Below are 25,570 nucleotides of genomic sequence, written 5' to 3' on the forward strand. Positions count from 1 at the left end.
TTTAATTTACAATCTGCTCAACAGATAGCAATGCTCTTAAACTGATCCTAACAAAATCCTGAATTCAAACCAGTGTATTTGCATCTGAGTTACCAAGCCATCCACCTCAGCCTTTATCCAGACATTCATATAGCTCAGACCATTGTATTCTCCAGGAAGACAACATTTTCATGCACTAGTGCTACCCCAGCTCAGCTTTTTGATGATATTCTCTGCCTGAACTGGGCTTGTCTGCAGCTATTCCCTGCCTCCACCACGCTGTATGTATCCTAGACATTAAAGACTGGGGGCATATTTAGGAAAAGGATGAAGGGTAAAGATTGGAGGTATGTAAAAACCATCGTAAGAATAGAAGAACATTAAGTGGGCCACTAGTTTACTAGAAGTTACAGTTCAAATGAAATACTAATCTTAATTCCTACACCTCTTGGGGAAACACACAAACAAAAAACCCAACCAACAAGGCAACAACCAACCTGCTTTATGGACTGTATAAATCTGTCTTCTCCTGTCATAGCCCTAACCTGACCTCTAAAACCATTCTCTGTGGCGTCTTGCTTCCAGGCTTATTATTCCTGCCTCACCAGCCCTTCTCTCCATCTGTTGGGCAACAACAGCTTGGGAAAAGATTAACTAGGTCAAAAGCTAGCAGTTCCCACTTTGAATGTCACACGTGCCTCCTTTGTTGAGCATGGAAAATTAGGAGTATATTGATAGAAAGGGAATTCTTGTTCCCATCATCTAGGTGCATGCAATATATGTTCAAAATGAATGTACCTATAATGGCAGCAGGAAACCTAGTAGAAATGAGGAAAAAAAAAAATCAAAACCTTCCCAAGTAGATAATTACATTCATTTAATTCCACACTGCAATGTGTAAGACAGAAAGGTTAATGATCTCTTTCTATAAAACAACTGCATTTTTTATTTTGAGGATAGCGATTGTGTACTTATTATGTTTGGCTTGTAAAGTGCCATAGCTGTACAAAAAAACTTCATAGAAGAGGTAAAATCTGCTGAAGAAATAACTAGGTCACAATCCTTAGGAATTTAAATGAGGTTTAAGGAAGTATACTTCAAACTGATAACTGGCACAAAGCAGCGTACATGTGTACACATGATATGCAAATACTAGAAAGCTTCATGGAATACATACATTTTCAGGTTGCTTTCTAAAGAAAAATTAATACATGACATGGGAAATTACTTACTATGGACTCAAAATGTGATGCTACATAAGCAGAAAGCTGAAATTAAATATGTGAGCTATATCATGAACCACAACCAAATCTGCTTAGCTGGTTACTGGAGAGGAGAAAAGATACTGTATTTGGCTGAAACCACAGGGGGAATATAGGAGGCTGAACTGAATCATCTGAAATTAAGTCAGCTAGGACACCAGTGTAACATCCTGAAAAAACCTGCCAGGTCATCTCCCCAGTAAGCATCAGTGATCAGGAGAGATAACACATCTAAGTAACACTGCCCCCTTCAGCACAGTCCACTTAAAAAGCAATAAAGAAACAGAAGAAAAAAGAAAGGAAAAAAAAAAAAAAAACCAGGAAAGGGTGAAATGCACTTTATAGTTTTGCCCTATTTAATTTAAAAATAAAAGCTTGTGTGTAAATCCTTAGAGGGTTGCCAGTGCAATGCAGAAAGCAGGACAAAAAAGGTGTGGTGTATTTGTACAAATTACAAATTGGTACAAAGCATTCAAAATAACCAAGGGTGCAGCTGAAGTCAGGTGTGTCCTTTCCTACAGTAGTTTCCCTTAGTAAGTGTCTCTCTTGGTCCTGGCCAGATTAGAATGATAGAAATGTTTCAGGGATGCTAAATGTGCAGGCTTCTCCTTCCAAGGCCAGGAAGCCAGGAGAAGGGTGGTATTTGCAGGGCAGAGCCCCTTGCACAGATCACGAAAGATTTCATCAACCAGCTGAGAGAAAAAACTAATCCAGAGATTTTTATCCAGACCCTGCATGGAGCGAACCTGATAGGCACAGTAAATGCTGGTGAAAAGGAGACGGTCAAACTCTGTTAGGGGCAAGGGGGTGTCAGTCAGTGAATAATATCTCAGATGCTGCTCAATCTCTGTCGGTGTTTTGGGCACTTCATCCTCTAAAATCTGCATGAATCGCCGTGTTGGGCGCAGGGAGGCCAGCTCTTCATCCTGCAGCTGGATTGTCCCGTCAGTCTGAATATCCAGCCCTCTCCAGAGCATCTGGAAGAGAAGAGGAGCATGTGCATGGGAAGCCCAGCACAAACGCTCCGCCAGTTTTAACAGAGCTGTAAGGCCATCTGCAATGCTGCCAAATCGCTGGCCGGACTGGGAGGCGGCTGCTCCCTGACTCGCTGCCCATGGCCCGCCTAGTCCCACTCCATGCCTTCTTCTGCCAGCCCCACACCCCTTCCCCTTTTGTGACCGGCCCCACATATCGGTTTCCCCGTGGGACCCATCCAGCTCTCGCCTCCCACCCTGCCTCTCCCGCCACAGTCCTGCCTGCAGCAGCTCCCCAGCATGGTGGCCTTGGGTGGGGGGCTTGGCCACTTGGTGCCGGAGTCACCTAGCCCAGCGGGGATGGTTCCTTGTCCCACCCCAGAGGCATGAGGTGCCATGGAGGGGGTCAGAGCCCCCTTCAGCTGCACCCCACAATGGGAGGGAGCACAAATGCAGTTAGGGCATTGCCGAGGCATTCTCCAGGCACTCCCAAAATCCAGCAGGGATGAGAACTAGCAGAACATGTGAGTTTTCACGTGCAGGCAGGTGGGAGTGTGGACACTAACAGTGTCTTGGCCCATGGGCCCCCCAACACCTAGGAGACCTCTAACATGACGTCAGCATCTTCTGGGCTGTGACGGGGTGTGTTGGTGCCGGCATCATTCCTGCTGTGAGGATGTTCATCTGGAAGACATCAGGTAGAGTTTGGTAGCACAAGACCATGACACTTGCTTTGGTTGTCATTAATGCCTTCAATATTTCTGAGCTGCCACTCATAGCTTGCCAAACATGACAGGTGCTGACCATGGGATTTTGATGAGCAAAACAAGCTTTTTAAGAGAAGCAGAAGAGGTTTTAAGGGTGTCAAGCATAAGTTTTGGGTATGAAGGCCCTTTGTCCTGCCAACAGAGCTAAAGCCTACAGCAGCAAAGACACTGGCTTTGACAGGCAGCGAGGAAGCCCCTCACGCTGAGTATGGGTGAGTTTTGAACAGATGGGTTTTGGTTGCTTGCAGGCTTTGCTGGAGAAGGTGACACTGCCTAACGGAGGCAGCGTGCTGGGAGGCTCCTCAACCTGCTGGTGGACACATAACCTGATGCTTAGTGTGGTTTTATACTTCTTTCCTGAGCACCTGCCACTGGCAGAGAGAGAATGTGAGGGTAAAAGAAACCTGGTCGGATCTATCCTGGCTCATGTCCAGCTAACCCCTTACTGGGTCACCCAACATTATTAAAACTGGGAAAAATGGATACGAGGCCAGAGGAATGGAAGTTAATTAATGTGAGTCACATTACTACTAAGAATTCTTCATTTTTCATTCACTAATGCTTCTAGTGCTTTAACTTGCTGCGTTTATTTTGCCTTTATTATTATTTTTACTTTGTGGGAAAGGAGACACAAGTAGCCTCAGTCCAGGACTGTAAGCGGGAGGCTGCACCCCCTCCCTTCCCTGTGTTGATCAGGGCAGTCATGTAGCCAAGACCCTCTTCTACCTTTTACAGACTGATCCTTCAGTTCAAGAAACATGAAATGGAAAAAGCTCATATAAAATAGTAAGCTCCCAGACCTTCTTTTTTATTATTATTTTAAATTTTTATATGGATAAAGACTTTTTCATATAAAAAAGTGGGACAATTTATGTTGAGCACTCCAGAGCTAAGGTCAGTAGGTGCTTATAAAAAGTAGAAATATTATTTAATACTGTATGTGTGTGATGACTACTACCAAATCCAGCTTCCAGCTTTCCATTCTTGATTGAAGCTTTTCAGGGAGATGCACAAGCTGCCTGAAGAAATTCACTGCCACCCCCCAGGCTTCAGGGGTTTGTTCCTCTGCACAGCTGCAGGCTCCCTGATCCAAGCCAGCTGTGGCTTTGGAATGTGAGCAGGGATGTAGCTGCTCTTTCCTACTGCTCCATGGATGTGCCAGGAGGCTTTTAGATCATGTAAAAAATACGTGTCATTTGACAATTTGTTTGCTGGTCTTCTCTCTGTTAACTGATAGCTAGGTGCACAGGTCTCTGATGAGAGATGTCTGGTTGGTTGCAAAGTCAGTGAATTTAGTGAACAGCCACCTGTTACGGTTTAATACCAGCCAGCAACTAAGTATCACGCAGCCATTCGCTTCCTCCCTGTCCCCAGTGGGATGGGGAGGAGAATTGTAAAGAAGGCCAAACCCATGGGTTAAGGTAAGAAAAATTTAATAACTGAAATAAAATAAAGTACAATAATAATAATAATGATGATGGTGATGATGATGTAATGAAAATGGAGACAGGAAAAAGAGAGAGAGAAATAAAAACCCCTAGAAAAACAAGTGATGCACAATAGAATTGCTCACCCCACACTGACAGATGCCCAGCCAGTCCCCAAGCAGCGATCAGCCCCTCCCAGCCAGCGCCCCCCCCCCCCCCCAGTTTATACACTGAGCATGATGTTCTGTGGTATGGAACACCCTTTTGGCTAGTTTGGGTCAGCTGTCCTGGCTCTGCTCCCTCCCAGCTTCTTGTGCACCTCCTCACTGGCAGAGCATGGGAAACTGAAAAGCGCTTTACTTAGGGTGAGCACTACTTAGCAACAACTAAAACATCAGTGTGCTATCAACATTGTTCTCATACTAAATCCAAAACACAGCAGTACCAGCTACTAGGAAGAAAATTAACTCTATCCCAGCTGAACCCAGGACAGCACCAAACTGCTGTTATTAGTAACTGTCTCATAAATATGTGCAGTATTAGATTTTTTTGAGTAAAACAAAAATTAAACAAAGTATAACAACTAATGTATTGAAATAATAATATAAATATCCTCTGGAGGTGGGAAAATGGTCCCTTACTTACTTTATCATTTAACAGAGGGTTTTTCCCCCCAAAAAACCATCTAAAAAACCCATAAACATTATTGCAGGAGCAGAACTTTTCAGCAGACACCTCAGAAAACCCTCCCCCTGCCACCAAAAACAATAGCAGGTCTTCATCATGCAAGTAGCTACGAGTACCTCCCCCAGTGAACACCCCCAGCTGGGACTCCAGCTCTCTCCGATCTCGGCACAGCCAGCTGAAGTGTTTGACCACCCTTGAAGAAGCAGGCAAAGCATTGCACCACTGGCATCACACGAAGAGTTTGCCAAGCCAAGAAGCCACCTGCCTAGCAGGTGCCCTTCCTACCTGTCAGCCTCGGGGATCCAGCAAACACGCACAGGATCAGCCAGGTGTTGAGCTGCACCTGGGCCATAGCACCCTGCCCTGCAGCGGCTGCCACCCCGCCGTGGGCAGTGCCGTCTGTGGAGCGAGAGCGGTTTGCTGTGGCGCCTTCCCTCGCTGCTTCTGGTCCCAGCAGCCTCTGTTGGAACGAATCCATCTTTCCGTGTTTATGGTTGCAGTCCTGGGAAGGGCTTGCAGTTCAGCTTGCTGACCCCAAAGGATATTTTCCATCATATTTTGGAAACTTGGAAGACTTTGTTGTGAAGTTTTTGGCAGATTTGTTTAAGCTTCTTTTCCAGAGGCTCATTTCCCATTGCAATGTATTATAGGAAGCTATTAGTTGCAAAAAAATTTTGCTACACGATTGCCTCTGAAGAAGAGAGGACCTCCTGGTCCCTCCCACCATTGCACAGTGCCTCTGTCACATCTCCGTGACACTTCTGCTCGGCTCCTTGGCTTCATTTTCAGTTTTCCTTTTTCCTGAGTTTGAAAATCTGCAAGCAATCCTGAAACATCACAGACAAGGCCGGCAGTCTGTGCAGATCCATGGAAGGGCAGCCAAAACACACAAGCAGGCAGAAGAAGTGTCACTTATTAGTTCTGTATTAAACCTCCCAAAGGGGTAACTCAGCATACTAACCTAGCAAACAGCAGTTATCAGAGTCAGCCAGACTTTAGCACTTTGTTGTCCTCTCCTGTGACAAGACTCTGGGTTATGATGAGCACGGTCTGCTTTAGATATGAATTACACAGACAAAACTTGGTCAGGTTACCTTCGCAGCAGATCTGTGTTCTCAACACATCTTTGCACTTTTGTTAGTGCCCAAACCCCAGTCAAGCTGTTCTGTATTTCCACACTGTATGGCACAAGTAGTCCTGGGTTCTGCAACACATTCTGGGATGCCAGGGTTATATAAGTAGGTAATAATATGTATAAATAATACCCTCTCCCCCAGGTTAAAGGGGGAAAGAAGTCTGCCTAGAGAAGAGGCAGCTGATCTGAAAAGCATACCTTTCTCGGCAACTTACAGGCTGTCTGTAGTGGCTGCTGTCATCAGATAATTTACTGAGGTTAGGGATGGTGTTCCACTTCATAAGGTGTCAGCGTGTGAAGTAGCACATCTTCTGAAACTTCCAGGACCTGTAGCTGTACCTGGCAATACATGGGCTCACAGCAGCTATGAAGAAAAGCAGCATGCAGTGGAAGAGTCCCAGATTTGACAGGGGAGGAGGGGCCCTCAATATCCAGAGCTGTTCTTACCCTCAGTCTGCATCGAAATAAGACCTGTGTTTCTGTCATAGCCTTGGCTATCTTCAAGTCACTTCTTCCAGTTCTTATTATTTTCTGCGGCTTATGCTTTAGTTGCATCCCTCTCTTCTAGGACGAGGTATCTGTTATTAAACTGTGAATCACATGCTACTTGAAGCAGATGCTGATGCCCCATCTGTGCAGGGAGATTCATGTGCCTTCTGTTTTGTGCCAGAGTTCCTTACGATCCACAGCGTATGCATGACTTTGTCTTTGTTACTATGCAAAAAAAGTCCTGCGTCTCATGCGCCATGAAACATCCTCCCTTAAGCGTGCAGCACGTGACATAAGGAGTCCAGGATTTTGGCCAACACCTGTGAAGGCCATACATGATTTTATCAACAGGAAAATCTCCCAAGAACAGCTTGCAGCTGTTGGGGTAGGTCTCTTCTCCCAGATAACAAGCAACAGGACAAAAGGAACCAGCCTCAGGTTATGCCAGGGGAGATTTAGATCAAATATTAGGAAACATTTCTTCACTGAAAGGGTGGTCAAACATTGGAACAGGCTGCCCAGGGAGGTGGTGGAATCGCCATCCCTGAAAGTGTTTAAAAAATGCATAGATGTGGCATTTAGGGACAGGGTTTAGTGGTGTTAGTGGTTGGACTTGATGATCTTAAAGGTCGATTCTATGACTCTGTGAAGTGTCTAGAGGAACCTACCCATGCTGGTGGGAGGGAGAAGAGACGAGGCTCAGGGGCTGTGCTTAGGTGACAGATAACAGTGGCAGGTGAGGGTCAAGCATCAGTAGTAGATACTGCCTTGAGCTTGGGGGTTTTTGTAGAATTGCCTTACAACCCTGCACAGAAAGGCAGCTGCAGAGTGATAAACAAATGCCTTAGTTGTTTGTAAAGCCACAGTAGTTATACAGTGCACAGAAACAAGCCTGAGTTTCAGGCAGCTGCACATAGTCCCCACGTGTACAATTGCAAAGTTGGCAGTGCACCTGTTCCTCCTGAGGGATTTTGTCCTTGCCAGGTATTCACAGCTGAGTATGCACAGCCCTGTCCCTCTGCATTCCCTCTGGTCAGGCCATCTGTTGCAGGAGTGGTTTCAAAACATCACATCAAGCCAGGTTTCTTCAGGGGCACCTTGACTGGTTTCATCCTTTCCACCATGACTGCTTGAAGAAGGAAGATGGGGAAGGGGAACAAGATACGAGCCATCAAAAGCTGCAGGACCTGGTTGGATGCTGGTTGAGGCACAAGGTGTGCTTAATAGAGCACCCAAACAATCTCCTTGGGAGGGAGGTTTCTTTGAAGTGGGACTGCAGGGAGGTAGGCAGTGTCTTCAGGAAAGGCAAATTCTATAGAAGTGGAGAAATGTCTTGCTTCAAACATCTCGCCCACAGCAAGGGGAGACCACAATCCCTAGCCTGGGTCTGTCTGGCAGGTACTCAGGGGAGCAAGATGAGGAGAAGAAGGTGGTTGAGGAAACAGGGGAAGGAAGAAGGACATACAAGGCTCCCAGGGAAGGTGAGGTTTGAGTCACTGGAGGGGAAGAAGGAAGAAAACCTTGTGCGAAGTAGGAGTGAAGCACTGACCGTAATAACCAGATGGGACCTCCACTGTTATACTGGCATTTTCCAGGTATGGTGCTGCTGGTCCTTACACAAATGCTTTCCTTGTCTTTTTTTTTTTTTTCCCTCCAGTTTGTGAGTGGCATCCACTGCTTGAAGGAGGAATGGGTTGTGTAACAGTGACAGGGAGGGCCCCATCCCGCTGCACCTGCTTCACAAAAGGGCACACACCCCCACACTCCCCAGACCTCACACGACTTGGAGAAGATGTCACGGGATGCAGTGTGGTGGGTGATATGGGGTGTACTGTGACCCAGCCTGTCCCCCAGTAGTCCCATAAGCTCTGTTCTGCGGGAGTGCAAGGCCCAGCTGAAATCCCCATCTGGATTTTGGTTGGAGATAATTATAAGGGTCTACGCAGGCTGTGCGGTCATGATGCAGGTGGGTACCCTCTCCTCTCAGGGAGGAGAGTTGGCTTGCCTGGCTGTAGGGAGAAATGCCTGTTCTGGAAAACACCAGCAAAACCTACTCAACTGGGGAAGCTCAACATGGTGACTGTGAGTCATCACCTAAAATTCTCCTTGTCTCCACAGTACTAGAAAATCTCTCTTCTGAATAGTGTGTCTGTAAGTCAGCTACATCTGACTTGCATCTCATCCAACATCCTCCTACAGTTGGGAAATCCAACCCAGGCAAATGAGCCAGTATGGACTGGGCAGGGACAGAGGATCTGGAAGACAGCTTTGTGCTTGACCAAGCTGACTACTGCCTTGCCCAGCACGAAACAAGTGCCCAGCAGCCACAAGGATCCCAGAGCACACAGGCTCTATAGGCAGGAACAGGCCCTGGAGCTCAGGAGCCGTGGAGGAGGCAGCGTGCCAGCATTGGCAGCGTGCCAACTTTGTGAGGCTGTGTAACCGCTTGTGCCTGGGCATAATGCATTTGGGGGAGTAAATGGCGCTCTTCGTATCCTCCCAGGCTTCTCTAATGAGAAGAGATTTAGGTCCATTAGCAACTATTCTACACAATAGAATCATAGAATTGTTTAGGTTGGAAAAGACCTTTAAGATCATCAAGTGCAATCACTAACCCAGGACTGCCAAGTCCACCACTAAACCATGTTCCAAAGCACCATAATTTCAAGGTTTTTGAACACTTCCAGGGATGGTGATTCCACCACCTCCCTGGGCAGCCTGTTCCAAGGTTTGACCACCCTTCAGTGAAAAAATGTTCCCTACTATCCAATCTTAACCTCCCGCGGCACAACTTGAGGCCATTTTTTCTTGTCCTGTATTAAAGACTTGCTGGAGCCAATGCCTGTCCCCACCAGGCTGGCTACTTTTCTAGTACACACATTCTTTAGCAAACCTTGCATGTTGTTTAACTTGACAGGCCATTGTGTCTAACATTTCTTGATGTCACGTCAATCAAATCCTCCCTCTGCACAAACATTATGTTCAAATGGCAGTTTTCCCTCTGTTCCTGCTACCATCAGTCTTCTGACTTACCATACTGGGAAATACATGTTTTTTAACGATACATAGACGAGGAGACTTGGCACAATGACTCAAGCAACCTGGGGTGGGGGAGGGATAACACAGCCCGGGGGGGGGGGGGGGGGGGGGGGGGGAGCAGTAGGAAGGGGAATGTGCTTTACAAAGAATTTTCACAGTAACAGAAGTTGTGCCAGGAACTTTTCTGTCTTGTGCAATAGGCACTGGCATGCAGAAAGAGCCACTGCAACAGAAAACAGAACCAGCTGTGAAACATGTTGTAGGAAGGACCAAAGGCACATTTCCTATTGAATCAGCTCAACTGATGGCAGATCTGAAGCGCAGCTAAGCATTGTAAAAAAAACACAAACTTCTGCTATTTGTGTTCCCTTCTTTTTCCTCTTTCCCATAAAAAGCTTTAACTTTTCAGATGAGTGGCAAATGCTATTAATTTTATCTAAAGAACACTGTTCTGAGTCACATCCCAGACACCAAAGGCCATAGCAGCCTGAAACAAACAAACAAAAAAATTAAGCCCATGCTTACAAGGCTGGGGTAGAAACAAACAAACATGAAACCTGATTCTTACCACACAGTTCAGCTCTTTATTTTTGAAAACAGATCACATTCTAGTCACAAGTACTTGTCCCTTTTTTTCTTGATTGAATTCAGTATTGTCCTATCCCTTCCTCCATCCCATACTCTAACCACCCCCAAACCCTTTTTCTAATTAGTGCTTTTAACATTTAAAAGCTTAAGTAGTGACTCAGGGAAACTCTACGAACACCTTGTGAATTATTTTATGAAATTCCTTATACAATAGTTTTCAGAACTTAATGAGGTCAGTCAGCTTTCTGATGCAGAACTGCGTTATGCATTTTTTGGACTACTAACAAGGGACATTATTAATTGCTGACTGCTGTAATGTAATCCCATTCACACAGGTGATGGGTGGACCAAAACTACAGTAATTTTCTAGCTTTTTTGGAGCAAGCCGAGATTTTTCCACAACAGCAAAGATAGCGGTAATGCTATTATCTCATACAGCTCAAAGTAACTGGAATACTGAGAAAAAGGCATAGACACTTGTCCATGGGACAAGGGGAGGTATTTTTGACTGCAGGAAAAAGCACAATCTGAAGACGCCCAAGAAACTAATGACTGCTTGATTGTGAAGAAAAATTCAGCATGAAGCAATGGCACGTGAGAGGTTACCTGCAACTCCTTCTGCCAAGAGAACAGGCACTGACCTAATTCCCAAGGAATCAATGCAGTGATTTCCACAATTGTTTTGGTCTGGATGCAGGTACCTCTTGTGTTGTCCTAGTAACGACTGTATTAGAACCACCTACAAAAGCCTTGCCTGTTTGCTGTATTATTACGGTCTTCCAAATGCCCATCTTGGAGCTAAGATATTGCTGTCCCACTGCTTAAGCCACACAGCTGCCTCAGTACAGTCTCCTAGTGATGATTTACATCTGCAGGACAGCCATAGGAAGCAGTGTATATAAGGCATCTCAGCCAAAGGGAATGCCTGGATTCCATTTGGTTTGCAAACCAAAACTTCAAATCCAGTGTCTTACAACTCAAAGCAGCAGAAAAACATCTACCAGTTAGATTATCAGGATTATAAATTAGTATCCCGCACTCTACGCTTTTCATCTAGTTGTAAAACAACATTACTCAAGTGATCACAGGCAAGATTTTCTTAACGATTTTTATTATTATAAATACTATGTTAGAACAGAAAGGATGGTGCAGTGCATCTCCTTTCCTTCTGCTGCTATTTTGCATCTTCTTTCTTGGTTCCTGCTTCTATTTTCAGGTGTTCTGGAGCTGCCCGATAGGCAGGAAATGCCTCCCAAGGACTATTCAGATCAAACTTGCGAAACTCCTGAGACAGCTCCACAGGCTCTGCCACTACCCGTTTCACTTCATCATCATACCGCACCTAGAACAGCACAAAGGACACAGACCAGTCATTTTCAATACAGCCCCCACAGCTTCTCTGCTATTAGCTGTACACAGTGACAACCCAGACTGCCACCTGGTACAGGCAATCCTACTTCTTATGCCACGGATAGGCCACAGCCCTCTGCCACAGCTTCAGTTCTCCTCATTATTAAACAAGAGCCTACCATGTGCCACCAAGAGCTCTAGACACCCCAGGAAAACCCTCCTCTTTGCTACCATGTACTTCAGGTGTCCTGACTAACCACCCTGAATTAGAAGTGCCAGCCTACAGTCCACGTGAAGTCCACATGGAATTACGCATTTAGTTCATCATATGACAAAGGAATTTCTCCCGAGTCACTGAAATAAGGTGTCCTGTCCACCTGGCAGAGCTGGGGCCTACTCTTATGAATTGTCTTTATATGGCAGTTTGTTTGGTTTTAGTTGTGCTTCTTAGCTTAAACACTCAAAACTCAGGACAAAAAGACAACCAGGGTGAAATGCAGGTGAGTACCAGACACTTCTGAATGGCTTGCTTTATCCTCACCATGCCAGTCCAGGTCTCCAAACCACAGCTCAGGAGATGCTGCCTGGTACTCACTTGCAGGATTTGCTGTTATTTCCATTTTTCTTAAAACACTCGGTTGTTTGCAGAACCTCACTGTTTTCTCCTGAGACTCAATTCAGTCTTAGAACTGCACCAAATATGACTGCTTCTGCAAGGTGGTCATTTGAAACTCAACAGATACCAAACACACTCATTTCACTTGTGGTTTGACATACAGAGGTAAATATTTGATAAATGGCAAAAGTCAGTTCAACTAGAATTTTATAATCTAGGCCTACAAAAACTCAACACGGTGGAGTTCCAGCTGTATTAAGGTCAGTTCAGTCCTTTATTCCTCTGGGAATCTCCACTTCTGCAGTGGAAAGTTTACACTTCCGGAAGACATGCTACAAGCACCTTCTCTGCCTGACAGGTATCTTTGGTACACAGCACGTGAAATTTGTTCAATGTCTCTGGCCTTAGGCTGCCTTGCTATGGGTGGTATTTGTGATGACCTCAAATTTCTATGCAAGAGATCTATATAACTCCTCTGGAACACAGACAAGTGAAACACCCTTAGTGCCTTTCAAAGAATTGTAAAGCAGTCACATCTCTGTACCAAGACTCAGATAGGAGTACTGGAGAGATATGATAACTAAACATGAGTGTATCTCCTACCTCCACATAACCAGACAGTGGAAAGTCCTTCCGGAAAGGATGGCCCTCAAACCCATAGTCTGTGAGGATTCGTCTTAGATCAGGGTGGTTGGCAAAGAAAACACCATACATGTCCCAGACCTAAATGAAAGGGAGCCAAGAGAGTTGGATTAGAAAAAAAACAACCAACCAACCCTTCCATATTATTCCACAAATATGTCCATAAAATTTCAGTTACATGCCTGGCCTTCTGCAGTGCCAGTGAAACTGATGCAGGAACTCATTCAAAAGCAAATGAAACACCCTTTTATCTACTACTGTGAAAAGGCAGCCAAGGAAACACCTCTCCTTCTTCCTCAGGGCCCTGGGTATCAGTTTAACCAGGAAATAACAGCCACTCCCCACAGAGACTGCTCCCAAAGACACTAGCACTCACCTCTCTTTCATACCAGTTTGCTGCCTTGTGCACAGACACTGCTGAGTCAACAGGTGTCAGCTCATCAGTGTATGTCTTCACACGGATACGACTGTTGAACCGCAGAGACAGGAGATTGTACACAATCTGAAGCAGAATAAAAGGCAGCATTGGTCATGTATGGCATTTATGGATCTCTTTGCAGTACAGCACTGGCTAAGCAAAGGCACGCAAAGACTATTTCAAAGACTACTTTGAATGCTCTTTATTAGCAGAATCGCATTCAGCTCTTCAGAGCTGGGCACTAAAAGACACTATGACAACTGAGGTTCCAGTAGCTTATCACTTTGGTCCTTCAAAGCGTAACAAAAATGATGCCAGATTTAGAAAACTTGACTGATGAAGAAGAGCTGAAGTAAAGAAAGATACTGAATTTAAAAAAAGAGAATACTGAAAGGATGGAGACACTTGACAATAGTCTTTCAATAGTATGTCACAAAGAAAATGGCTATCAATTACTCTCAGCATGCGGTGGGAGAAAGCTAAGAAGAAATACACTTAATTTTCAGCAAAGAAGTTGGATACCAGGGAAAATTTCTAACTCTTCTGGTGGTGAGGTACTCATAAAAAGGCTGCTTATGAGAATTACTAGAACCTCTCGAGGCAGGAATACTTACCACAAGCAGACTGACAAAAAAAAACCCCAAACATTTGTAAGAAATTGTGTAGCCTTGTTTAATACTGCCTTTGTGAAGATGGCTGAAAAAGGTGAATTCATTAAGGTCTATATTTCCATTATCCCTATGAATCTAGTACCTTGATTTTTCACAGAAAAGTCAAAGCCATTATTAGCAAAGCAAGGAGCTATATTTGAAAACAACAGACATCCGATCAGCTAATATAGATAAGGCAAAACTGCCACCCCATGCTTTCTGGCAGGTGTTGGTAAGTGATTTAATACCAAAAGATAAACCAAAACTGAAAATAAATCAGCTATTTTTCATTATCCTTGTCACCTGCTGGGAACTAAAAATCTACCAATTCACTTCTCTTGCCCAAAAGACAGTCTGCCCAGATTGGACAAGGGAAGGGAAACGAAGACATACATCTCTTCATCCGTACGGCTCCCTAAACCATAGTCAGCCTCCAACAGCGTGCAAGCCCTAGGTATTTTCTGCCACTGTCTTTTACAGATCTTCCTAAGTCAAACTAAATAACACCTTTGCAACAATTCTGTGAACAAAGCTTTCTAATAGCAGGTGAGAAAATATGCTAAGCCTGTAGTTTCCCCAAAGACATATCTTTTCATTTTCTATTTGCAGCTGCAATTTTCCTGCAGCTATGAAAAGCTATACGGTGAGATATTTAAAAGCACCTGTGGGAATCAAATCTCCAATACTCACTGAAAGTGGAAGTTCAGCACCCAAAATCTTCTGAGAGCTTTCTGAAAATCTGCCTCATCTCCTATTTGGTCTTGACTGTCAGGGAATGTTTTTAAAACAATGAAATAGTTTTTTGTTTTATTTTTTTAGAAGAGGAAAATTGTTAAGACAACTGATGGGACTTAAAAAGAAAAACATGATCAGTTGTGTCAACAGAGGCTGACAGGGCTAAGCAGAAAAAGGAAGAGCACTGATTCACATCTGGCCAGAAAGGACTTTCTAGACACTCTGGCAAAACAAAACAAAAACAAAAAACCAAAAAAAGAAAGAGACTTTCAGCAGAGCACAAAAGGAAAGACAGGGTAAGAATCCATGCAGTATCAGTTCTGCTACTGCTTCCAAGATCAATAGTTTAAATAAAACCCAGCATTTCAGAGTGAGTTTTCTGTTCACTGTCAGAAAACAAAAAAACGTGGTCAGAGCTGCCACAGCACCTATAACCATCAGCACTTCTGAAACTCTCCAAGTCCTGCACCTATAAGCAGTTCTTACCTCAAAGCGGTATTGCCGAGATGGGACATCAACAGCAGTCAAGTCAGCCAAGGATTTGAATTGGGCATTAGTGTGATCTCGAAGGAAGGTCAGAACTGGAATGATCCCATCTGGATGGATCAAAAGTTCCAGCTCATTGAAACAGGTCACCTAATGGAAATAGCGGAAAGGGCATGAGTACAAACACCAACGGGACTGGAAGTTATGCTGAATCCAGCAGAACACCCAGACAAAGATAGTATATGGTACAGCAGACACATAATGACATCAGATAAAAGGGCTTAATAATAGCAGTAATTTTCATGTAATTCTGACAATCTTTCTTCCCCAGAACTTCTGAAAACAGCTAACAAACAGTAGTATGTTCACTGGGTCCTGTCCCTCCCACAAGAACAATTTCTTGTACAGTACCTACCTGTACTTGCTGGATGTACTTGGGCAGAATCTCAGCCACGTACTCCCCAAAAGCACATAGTTGCTTCTGTTCTACCTCATTTTTTGGTCTGACAGTAGCTAAAGAGAAAAATAGAGTTTCCAAGATTATGGCAGAGAGTACAGAAAGCTACAGAAAGAATAGTAAGTCACATCCCTACCTTAAAAAATCCCTTTAACCAGTCTAGCTGTCTCTCAGTAGCTCCGGCAGAAGCCGGGCAGGTTCACGTAACCTGCAAAGTTTATTTATGGTAAATCTGAAGCTACACACAACATGTATGTACAGCGGAGTACATAGGACACTGTAATAGAGATTAGACTATATCAACAGACACGTGTTGTGGTACACAGAACGTGGAACTAGAGACTTAGATAAGGAAAGAAGTGTGCATTAGTGCTAGACAGAATTTTCTTTTGTCCAACAAAATGATGACAAGCAAGTAAGATGAAAAAGAGAGAGCCAGGGATGGCAGAATAATCTGAACCTCGGTACTGCTCATGACATTCAGCCTGGGTCTAGAAAGGATTTTTTTTCCTAGACAAAATAATCCTGGTTTTGTTTAACGTGCCAGCATCTATGCAACCCCCTCCTAATGAAAACACCCTAGGATCTCCCATTGCCTTTCTGGTTTGGGGGGGTTATTTCTGTTACGATTACAAACACCTCAAGGCTCAGGGCAGTGAGGGGCTACGAAGCTGCCGCCCAGGCACAACTTCTCGCAGCATACGCCGCCAGGCCCGCCCGAAGGACGCAGACGGGAACCCAGAGCAAGCACCGGTACCAGCAGCGCCGTTTTCTGTGCCACGCTCCGGTTCAGGCGTGACAGGCCCCAGCCGTTCCCGCGGGCGGCTGCGGCCCCCGGAACCGCCCCGGCGCAGCCCGCTGCCCTGAGGACCGGTGCTGACAGGGCCGCCCGCTCGGCCCCCGCCGCCCGCGAACCCCCCGCCCCAGCCGCCCGCCCCCCCGCCCCGCTCCCCCGCCGGCCCCGCTCACTTACGGCGAGTCTCCGCGGCGGAGCTCCCCGTCAGCCGGGCCTGCGCCGTCGCCGGGCCCACGCCAGCTGCGGGAGAAACGGACACGTCTCACCGGCCGCCCCCGCCAACTGCCCGGCCCGGCCCGGCCCGCCCGCGGCCACGAGCCGGCCGAGCCCCGCAGCCCCCGCGGGACGGGCGGCGGCCCTCACCTCGCAGCGCCGCCCGCGCCAGCCGCCGCGCCGCCGCCGCCAGCATCCCCGCCCTGACACCGGGCAAGGGCACGCACCGGAACCGGAAAACGCCGCCGCCGCCGCGCTTCCCCCGGGGGGCGGAAGCGCGCGAGGAGCTGCCCGGGGCCGCTTCCGGGACGGTGGCTGGAAGCGGCGGTGCCTGGCGGCGCGGGGCGGGGGGCGCGGAGCGGCCGCTGGCTGGGGCAGCCCGGGGCGACGGCATGAAGGGAGGCGCCGCAGGTGGGTGCCGCGGGGCCGTGCCGGGCGCCCGGCGGGAGGGCAGCGGCTCTGGGGGTGCCGACGTGGAGGGGGGGCCCTGGCGGAGCCCCGGGCTGGAGCAGCGCCGTGGGGAGGGGGCAGCTCCCCGGCCGTTTTCCCGGCGTTAGCGTGGCCCAGACGGGGTCTCCCCCGAGAAGGGGCTTTCCGTCCGGCCCGGCCCGCAGCGGGGGGCTGCCGTCCCTTGTTTCTGCGGGTTCCCTGCTGCCGGGCGCTGGCACGGCGCCCGCGACCCTGCCAGGGGCAAGGAAGGCAGCGGGTGTGCCGGGGTGGGTACGCTGTCACCTACAGCATGGCATGCGGCAGGGCATTGCTTTCGTAACGCCAAATGCGCGTTAAGTGCAAGATTCTGCTTTACTGTTCCTGCACCTCTTTTTCTTGATGGTGGAGATGCCACAGATGCAAAGGGCAATTCTGTGTTTACGAAGAAGGATATGAGATTTACGGTAGTCTTTAGCTGCTCTTTCGTGATGCGGCACTGCTCCTCTGGAAATTGTGCAAGGTGGTGGGGGCAGCTGGTTCTGCCGGACCAAGAGGGTGGAGTAGTTCATACATCCATGTCCTGGTGCTTTGGCATTTTGGGCTGCAGCTTCCGAGCACCATGACTGTAAGAATCAACAGGATCAAGACTGTAAGGATTCATGACACCACGTTGGTAGGGAGTGCTGATCTGCTGGAGGGCAGGAAGGCTCTGCAGAGGGATCTGGACAGGCTGGACAGACAGGCCAAGGCCAATTGTATGAGGTTCCACAAGGCTCAGTGCCGGGTCCTGCACGTGGGTCACACCAGCCCCACACAGCGCTACGGGCTGGGGGCAGAGCGGCTGAAAAGATGTCTGGTGGAAAAGGACCTGGGGGTGCTGGTTGATGGCTGGCTGAACTTGAGCCAGCAGTGTGCCCAGGTGGCCAGGAAGGCCAACAGCATCCTGGCTTGTATCTGAAACAGTGTGGCCAGCAGGACTAGGGCAGTGATTGTCCCCCTGTACATGGCACTGGTGGGGTTGCACCTTGAATACTGTGTTCAGTTTTGGGTCCCTCACTTCAAGAGGGATGTAGAGGTGCTGGAGCGTGTCCAGAGAAGGGCAATGAGTCTGGTGAAGGGTCTAGAGAACAAGTCTTATGAGGAGCAGCTGAGGGAGCTGGGGCTGTTTAATCCGGAGGAGACTCGGGGCGGAGGGGAGGGGGGGGATGACACGACACACCTTATTGCTCTCTACAGCTCCCTGAAAGGAGGCTGTAGGCAGGTGGGGGTAGGTCTCATCTCCCAGGTAACAAGTGACAGGACAAAAGGAAAGGCCTCAAGTTTCATTAGGGGAGGTTTACATTGGATATTAGGAAAGATTTCTTCACAGAAAGGATGGTGAAGCATTGGAACAGGCTGCCCAGGGAGGTGGTTGAATCACTATCCCTGGAGGTGTTGAAAAAGCAAGTAGATGCAGTGCTTAGGGACAGGTTTTAGTGGTGGACTTGACAGTCCTGGGTTAATGGTTGGACTTGATGATCTCAAAGGTCTTTTCCAACCTAAATAGTTCTATGATTGTAGGAGCTTTAACTGAAGTGGGAGCCAGTTTGCAGGATAGGCTTGTACTTGGTAGAGCTGGAAAAATAGTACTGATGTGTTCTATGCTGATTGCAGTTCCTCAGTCTGTTACAGACTAATGTGTAGGTAATTTTCAGACAGACCAGAACTATTTTAAAATCACAGTAAGGGTATAATTAAGGCAGGCCATCATCAGGGATGGGATGGACTTGTCCAGATGACTAGGGATGTAGATGCTACTTCCCATGAACAGAACTTGAGCAAAGAACTCAGGAGGCCTCCTGTATCAATCACAGCTATTGTAAGCAAATGCACGTTTAACAAAATAAAGCATGGAAGAATAACTGTGAATCTCCTGGATTAAAATCCCGTATTTGGAAACGCTGTGCTGGAAATCATGTTCAGTATTAACTGAAGAAATCTGTGATACCAGTTACCATGGTTGATAGTTGATGTGTAAAAATAAGTTTAAAGTGAATGCAAGCAGACATCTACGTGCTCCTAATGCTGTCAAGAGCCATGAGAAAAAGAGCTCTTTTCTACAGCAGTCTTGTTCTGGTTCAGAAGGGGTTTTAACCCACAAATTGCTTGGAGCTCTGCAAATAGTCTCTGGTTCCTCCTGAAGAAGTGTTATCTTTTAAATTGAATTCTCCTTGACACTTGGGAGACAGTGCTTAACAACACCTAACAGGTTATTTTGCTTGCTGAAGGTGTTTGGTGCATTAACAAGCTGAGTATAACCATCAGTTATCTCATTTGGTTATCTTGAAGGACTGGTGCTTATATCTGGCAGACATCTTACACAATTGTTCGGTAAAAACAAGTTCACCTCACTTGATACCACTGCACAGATTCACCATGTTGGGTTTTGGATGGTAATTAACTCCTCCTGATGACATGAACTGCTTTCTGTGCTCTTTGTTAGTATGATACTGTAGTCTTTTTTCCACTTAGCCCAGCTATGGTGCTGCCACATTTTTTTGGCTTCGCAAGTTTACTAGGGCAATTGCTAGACTTTCCACTTGAATAACTTGCTGCTTTTCTTTGTGTCAGTGAAATGAGTGGTGAAAAGACGCACATATCTCCCAGTTCTGCGATGTGATGCTCACTGTACTGGAAGTTTGGTATACATTATAATTTTAATTATGCCAGCTTCTCATTTGTTGTTTGAAATTCTGAAGCTCAAGCATAAGTTTCTGGCTGTGCTATTTATATTTGGTCTAAAATAGGCTGACCTCTTACCAATATGTTTGATTCTTCTCTGTACACTGAAGTACTGCATAATCTTGGTGGTGGAGAGAGAAAGTCATATAATTATTGTGATTTTACAGATTGCTGGAGATCTGATCTGTGCAGCACCATGGACTCATCAGAAGAGACTGGAGGCTCCTCTGCAGAAGAAAACTACTTTGTGAATTACACCTTTACCGACCGCTCCCACTCAGGCCGTGTGGCCCAGGGTATTATGAAATTATGCTTGGAGGATGAGCTCTTTGCTGATGTTACAATATCAGTGGAAGGCAAAGAATTCCAGCTGCACCGTTTGGTCCTCTCAGCTCAGAGTTGCTTTTTTCGTTCTATGTTTACTTCCAACCTAAAAGAGGCCCACAACCGGGTGATTGAGCTGCAGGATGTTAGTGAGAGTGTCTTTCAACTTCTTGTGGACTATATTTACCACGGGACTGTAAAGCTGAGGGCAGAGGAGTTGCAGGAAACCTATGAAGTGGCAGACATGTACCAGCTGACTGCTCTTTTTGAAGAGTGCTCCCGTTTTCTGGCCCGTACGGTGCAGGTTAGGAACTGTCTGCAGGTCATGTGGTTGGCAGATCAACACAGTGACATGGAGCTCTACACAGCTGCCAAACACTGTGCAAAGTCACATTTGTCTCAACTGCAAGACACGGAGGAGTTCCTACACCTGCCTCTCCGCCTACTGACAGACATCCTTACAGGTAAGGAGTTCTTGAGACTAGCCAGGATGTGGATATAGAAAGAGACTTTCAGAGAGCCTATCAGGGATTGAACAAAACATATGGAAAGATCCAAGCTTTCATAATCACTGTCTATTCAGAGGCTTAGCTAACCTAAGTGAAGCAAAACATCCTGGATAACTTAATCGGAAAAACCCCTATTGTTACTGAATGTGTAAAGCATCTAAGCTATACAAAAGAGACATAGAGGATGCTGGTAATTCCCAGCAGTTCCTAAGTCAACAGGTCAGAAGTATTACAGGTTTTCTAAACATAACTTACTAACTTTCAAGGATTTGTTGTATTTTTGTTTGCGTTAAAAGTAAAACAAAGAAGCCTTTACCAGAAATGAAGATCTTGTGAAAGTCTTTTTTTTTTTTTCTTTAGTTCATAATCATTTAACATAGTAATGCAAGAACTCAACATTTTTAAGAAGGCTTGAGCATAAGACATATTTTCAGACTGTTAGTGTTATTAACAGTTGTATATAATTGTTAGGATTATTTAGGCTAGGCACTCAGCTGACTGAAATAGAAGTATTACATCTTCGGTAATACAGTAACTACCCTTCTTGTAAAGGTAATGGCCTTCCACAGTAATGGATGCAATGACTCAGTGTTGTGAAGGATGTGTCAACACATCAACAACTTACTCCAACTGCTACCTATCCTTAAAGAGTCTCTGCTGCCCTAATAAGTACAGCCAATACTTTAAAAGTTCTCCATGATGCTGCAGTCACAACTCCATTTTTGTGTGTTTATGTATCATTGCTAGAGGAAGCAAGAACATAGAAGAAGCTCATACACTCAAATGTTCTGGACTTCAGACCAGAGATTGCCCCTTTCTTGCTTTAATTAAATAATCTTGTAAATGTGTAAATAACTACATCTTGCGTGTCACATGTTTTATGTGCTGTTACAATAAACCTACCATGACAGGTTTATTTGGAATACTGGCAAATCTGTCCGTAAGACTTAAATAGCCTTTAAAGTTGATGCTATGCATATGAGAGTCTTTACAGACATTACATTGTATTATGTCTGTTGCATCTAAAGCAATTCAGTCACAAACGTGTTTGGAATATGTACTGATAGCAAAATAAAACCATGATAATTACCTAGCTAAAGTTTTTAAACTAAGTTGTGAGTTCATTTAAAAAAAATAATCCTAAAATCATGAAATATGGAGGTTAATTGCCCTTAACTTCCTAGGGATTCCATGCACTGACCATATGGCCTTTAGTGTTTGTGGTCTTAAATTAAAATAATTGCTCAATAAAATTCTTTTTCCATGCATCATCTATTTCCACATATAGAATCACACTACTCAATATTTATGCCAAAACTTAGCTCATAAAATGGGTTAAAATCTGAAATGTGCTCCTACTTCTGGTAGGGAAAATATTTTTCTTTTACAATTCCTGCATCCTTGTTTAGTTAATGCAGAATTAAATAGAGGAATCTATTAGTGGCAAGGATTAAAATTAATTTCATATAAATATTATTTTATTAAGCTTATCTTTTGTTGCACTCTAGGATCCATTTCAGAATCAAAGTTTTTTCATTTGACCACTACATGTGATGGACAGCTGTGGAAATCCCTTTTACTAATAAACATAATTGAAATACCTGCTTTTGTTCCACACTTTTTCTCCTCCCTTCCAGCATAGAGAAAAAGTGTTAGAATTTGTCTGATGCCTTCAGCATCATTGAATTCAGGGTCTGTCAAGAAAGCAGATTACAAAATGGGACAATCTTCATAGGGAAGCCTCTCAATGAACACAGGCATAATTGCTAGCTTTCAAACTGGAATTAAATACTTAAAATCTTCTAGGTAATGTACTGATGACAATGCTGGAATAGTTTGTGTCATAAGCAAAACTTCCAGTTGTGTCTGGAAACAAACTGAAATCTGATCCAGCCTGTTGAGTGATTCCTACTGTCACACTGCTAAGGAAAGCTATAGTAGCTTGTTGGGGATTTCCAAACGTTAAGAGGATAGCAACAACACCAGATGCTCAGTCTTGAGGGTCAGCTGTCTGACAGCACTCGGAGAAGGAAAATTTCTGCAGACAGCTTTTGCTAGATAGGTTTCTAGGACCAGAGAGAGAAAGGCAGTTGCTGAGATTGTCAAATAAGATAATATTTTTGTGTAAATGCTTAAATATTGTCATTGTCACTATGAATGTAAGTTCTCTTTCCTGCCCTCTTCCTCTCAGACACCGGTTCCTTTGTTGAAGCTCATCTAAAGTGCTTAAGACGTAGTAGCTCTGCCTTCTGATTTTTATCCAAACTAATTTCATGTAGATGTCTGGCTGGCAGTGCTGTTCAGGTCTGCCAAAATCTATAAAACCCTGTGTCTCTCCCCCCCCCCCCCCCCCCCCCCCCCGCCCCGCCCCTCTAGAAAGTATGGTTTGTGGTGGGAGTGGGGGTGGGAGTCACAGGAAAAGAATGTTCCTGAGTACACGCACGTTTGTCTAGAAATCATAAATGCCTTTCTGTCCCCACACCGCAGATGGCGTTCCATGTTCTCAGAATCCAACAGTTGCTATAGAAACCTGGATCAACTTCAACAAGGAGGAGCGAGCAGGCTTTTCAGAGACGCTGCGATCAAGTCTGAAGGTATAAAAAGACCTGTTCTGGGGTTGGTGTAGCGCTTGCTGGTTTTGCACTTCCCAAGGTAGGGTGTTCTGTTCACAGGTGTGACTTGAAAGTTGCAAAACACAAATGCCATTGAAATTCCTGGTGCTTGCATGAGGAATACTTTCATTGTCATAAACAGCAACCCCACTGACAGCTTTTTTAGTTTAATCGGAGGCTGCTTTTCAGTAATGATTGGAACAATGCCACAAAGTAACTTATCTCACTAGATGCTCAGTTACCAAAGAGACCATTCAGAAATCTGAGTTTGGCATTTCCCTTATAATAACTCTACGCTATCAATGATGTAACCAGCCCTTACCTAAACCGCAGACACTTGGGTTCCAGTGTTTTTGTTGCTGTTTTGCCATGTCAGATATGACTGGTATCTTGAAAAGACTTTGAGGCTCTGAATCCTCAACACTGTAGGGTGGCAGGACTTGGGAAGCAGATCACACACCTGCCCACAGGTGGGTCCTAAGACAAAAAATTCGGTCTTAGGCATCACTGATGTTTGTGTAAACAGATCCAGTTCTGCTGACACGCTTCTCCTTTCTCAGGTGATTGGAGAAAATGTTCACATCTACCTGATTGGAAAGGAATCATCACGTACACATTCACTTGCTGTCTCTCTGCATTGTGCCGATGATGACTCTATAAGCGTGAGTGGCCAGAACAGCCTGTGTCACCAGATCACTGCAGCCTGCAAGCACGGTAGTGACCTATACGTCGTTGGTGGCTCCATTCCACGACGCATGTGGAAATGCAACAATGCGACTATAGACTGGGAATGGTGTGCCCCTCTGCCCCGTGACCGGCTCCAACACACCCTTGTCTCTGTGCCAAGCAAGGATGCAATATATTCACTGGGGGGTAAAACTCTGCAGGACACTCTCTCTAATGCAGTCATATATTACAGAGTACGAGACAATGTCTGGACAGAGACTAGCCAGTTGGAAGTGGCAGTCTCTGGAGCTGCAGGTGTAAACCTTAATGGTGTCATTTATCTGCTGGGTGGGGAGGAAAATGACTTGGACTTCTTCACCAAGCCCTCTCGGCTCATTCAGTGCTATGATACCAACACGGAGAAATGCCACGTGAAGCCATACGTATTGCCCTTTGCAGGGCGCATGCATGCTGCTGTACACAAGGATGTGGTGTTCATTGTAGCCGAGGGGGATTCGCTGCTGTGCTATAACCCCCTCCTGGATAGCTTCACTCGGCTATGCCTGCCAGATGCCTGGAGCTCAGTACCATCCCTCTGGAAAATTGCCAGCTGCAATGGCAGCATCTACGTCTTCCGTGACCGCTATAAAAAGGGTGATGCAAATACTTTTAAACTTAACCCAGCCACCTCCGTTGTAACGGTCACAAGTGGCATCAAAGTGCTGCTCACTAACCTGCAGTTTGTCCTAGCCTAAGCAGGAAGAACAGGCCCAAATGATAGAAAGGGCAGCGATGATGTTCTGCTGTGCAGCTCGGAGGCACCTACCACCCTCAGCACCAGTCCCAATTACTATGAGCTCACAACATCCAGTAAGGACTCCACCCTCTATACCTGTGCAGAAGAAGTACAGGCATTCTGGCTGTGGGCCTATTCTTTTACATAGCACTATTAAAAGTTGAACTGCTGCATCTTAGATTTCAGATTGACTAAATGCTATATTACTTTGATCCCTTGATAAGCTGCTTGTGTTCAAGGCCCAAAGAGCAGCATATGGCTTTTTTAGCCTGGAACCAACCCACCAGTAACAAATCACATGGCATATAGACAATATCCTCCTTGGCCCAGACTACTAGTTTTAACTGCCTGGGAGACTGTGTGTTGCTGCCATGTCAGTCACAGAGTTAGATGTGCACTGTGTCCTCCAGGGATGTCCCTATTTAAACATTCCCGTGCCCCCGTTTCAGGAGGGACTGGCAGAAATATTTACAGCAGAAAGATTCCACAGCTGAGCCCAAGACCTTTAGTAGGTTGTATTATTCAGCACTTCTAGAGGAGTGGTAACAAACTGGGAGCTTGCTTAGCGCTGTCATCACCTAGCATAAAGAAGGAGATAGTTTGTAAGAACATTGCCTTCCTTTACTGTACAGGGAATCCCCACCTGTAATCATAACATAGTGTTGGTGAAAGACGGAATCAAGACTACTTCCTCCTACCCCTCTCTGTTGGCACTGTAACCCTTTGGGTAAGAACCTGAATAAAGTCTCTGCTGAGACAAAGTTTTCTTTTCTTTTGCCTCAAATATTATAGAGCTTCCTGTG

The 25,570-nt window shown here is 45.7% G+C and overlaps 3 protein-coding genes across 3 annotated transcripts; 1 reads left to right on the forward strand and 2 right to left on the reverse strand.

The window, feature by feature from the left end:
* Positions 1-841: 841 nt before the first annotated feature.
* Positions 842-7,025, reverse strand: FAM180B (family with sequence similarity 180 member B). The gene is made up of 3 exons (XM_056347136.1): positions 5,382-7,025; positions 2,820-2,899; positions 842-2,218 (listed from the first exon to the last, which is right to left on the reverse strand). The coding sequence occupies exons 1-3, from the start codon at positions 5,572-5,574 to the stop codon at positions 1,772-1,774; spliced, it is 720 nt and encodes a 239-aa protein (XP_056203111.1). The 5' UTR covers positions 5,575-7,025; the 3' UTR covers positions 842-1,771.
* Positions 7,026-11,441: 4,416 nt separating this feature from the next.
* NDUFS3 (NADH:ubiquinone oxidoreductase core subunit S3) lies at positions 11,442-16,959 on the reverse strand. Its single transcript, XM_056346737.1, has 7 exons — positions 16,861-16,959; positions 16,675-16,737; positions 15,660-15,757; positions 15,245-15,394; positions 13,332-13,457; positions 12,917-13,036; positions 11,442-11,689 (listed from the first exon to the last, which is right to left on the reverse strand). Exons 1-7 carry the CDS (start codon positions 16,904-16,906, stop codon positions 11,522-11,524), a joined length of 771 nt encoding a protein of 256 aa, XP_056202712.1. The 5' UTR covers positions 16,907-16,959; the 3' UTR covers positions 11,442-11,521.
* Positions 16,960-16,992: 33 nt separating this feature from the next.
* On the forward strand, positions 16,993-25,528 carry KBTBD4 (kelch repeat and BTB domain containing 4). The gene is made up of 4 exons (XM_056346716.1): positions 16,993-17,121; positions 20,028-20,648; positions 23,181-23,287; positions 23,866-25,528. Exons 1-4 carry the CDS (start codon positions 17,103-17,105, stop codon positions 24,724-24,726), a joined length of 1,608 nt encoding a protein of 535 aa, XP_056202691.1. The 5' UTR covers positions 16,993-17,102; the 3' UTR covers positions 24,727-25,528.
* The last annotated feature ends 42 nt before the right edge of the window (positions 25,529-25,570 follow it).

This window comes from Falco biarmicus, chromosome 7 (assembly GCF_023638135.1).
Source record: "Falco biarmicus isolate bFalBia1 chromosome 7, bFalBia1.pri, whole genome shotgun sequence".
In the NCBI taxonomy this organism is placed as follows: domain Eukaryota; kingdom Metazoa; phylum Chordata; class Aves; order Falconiformes; family Falconidae; genus Falco; species Falco biarmicus.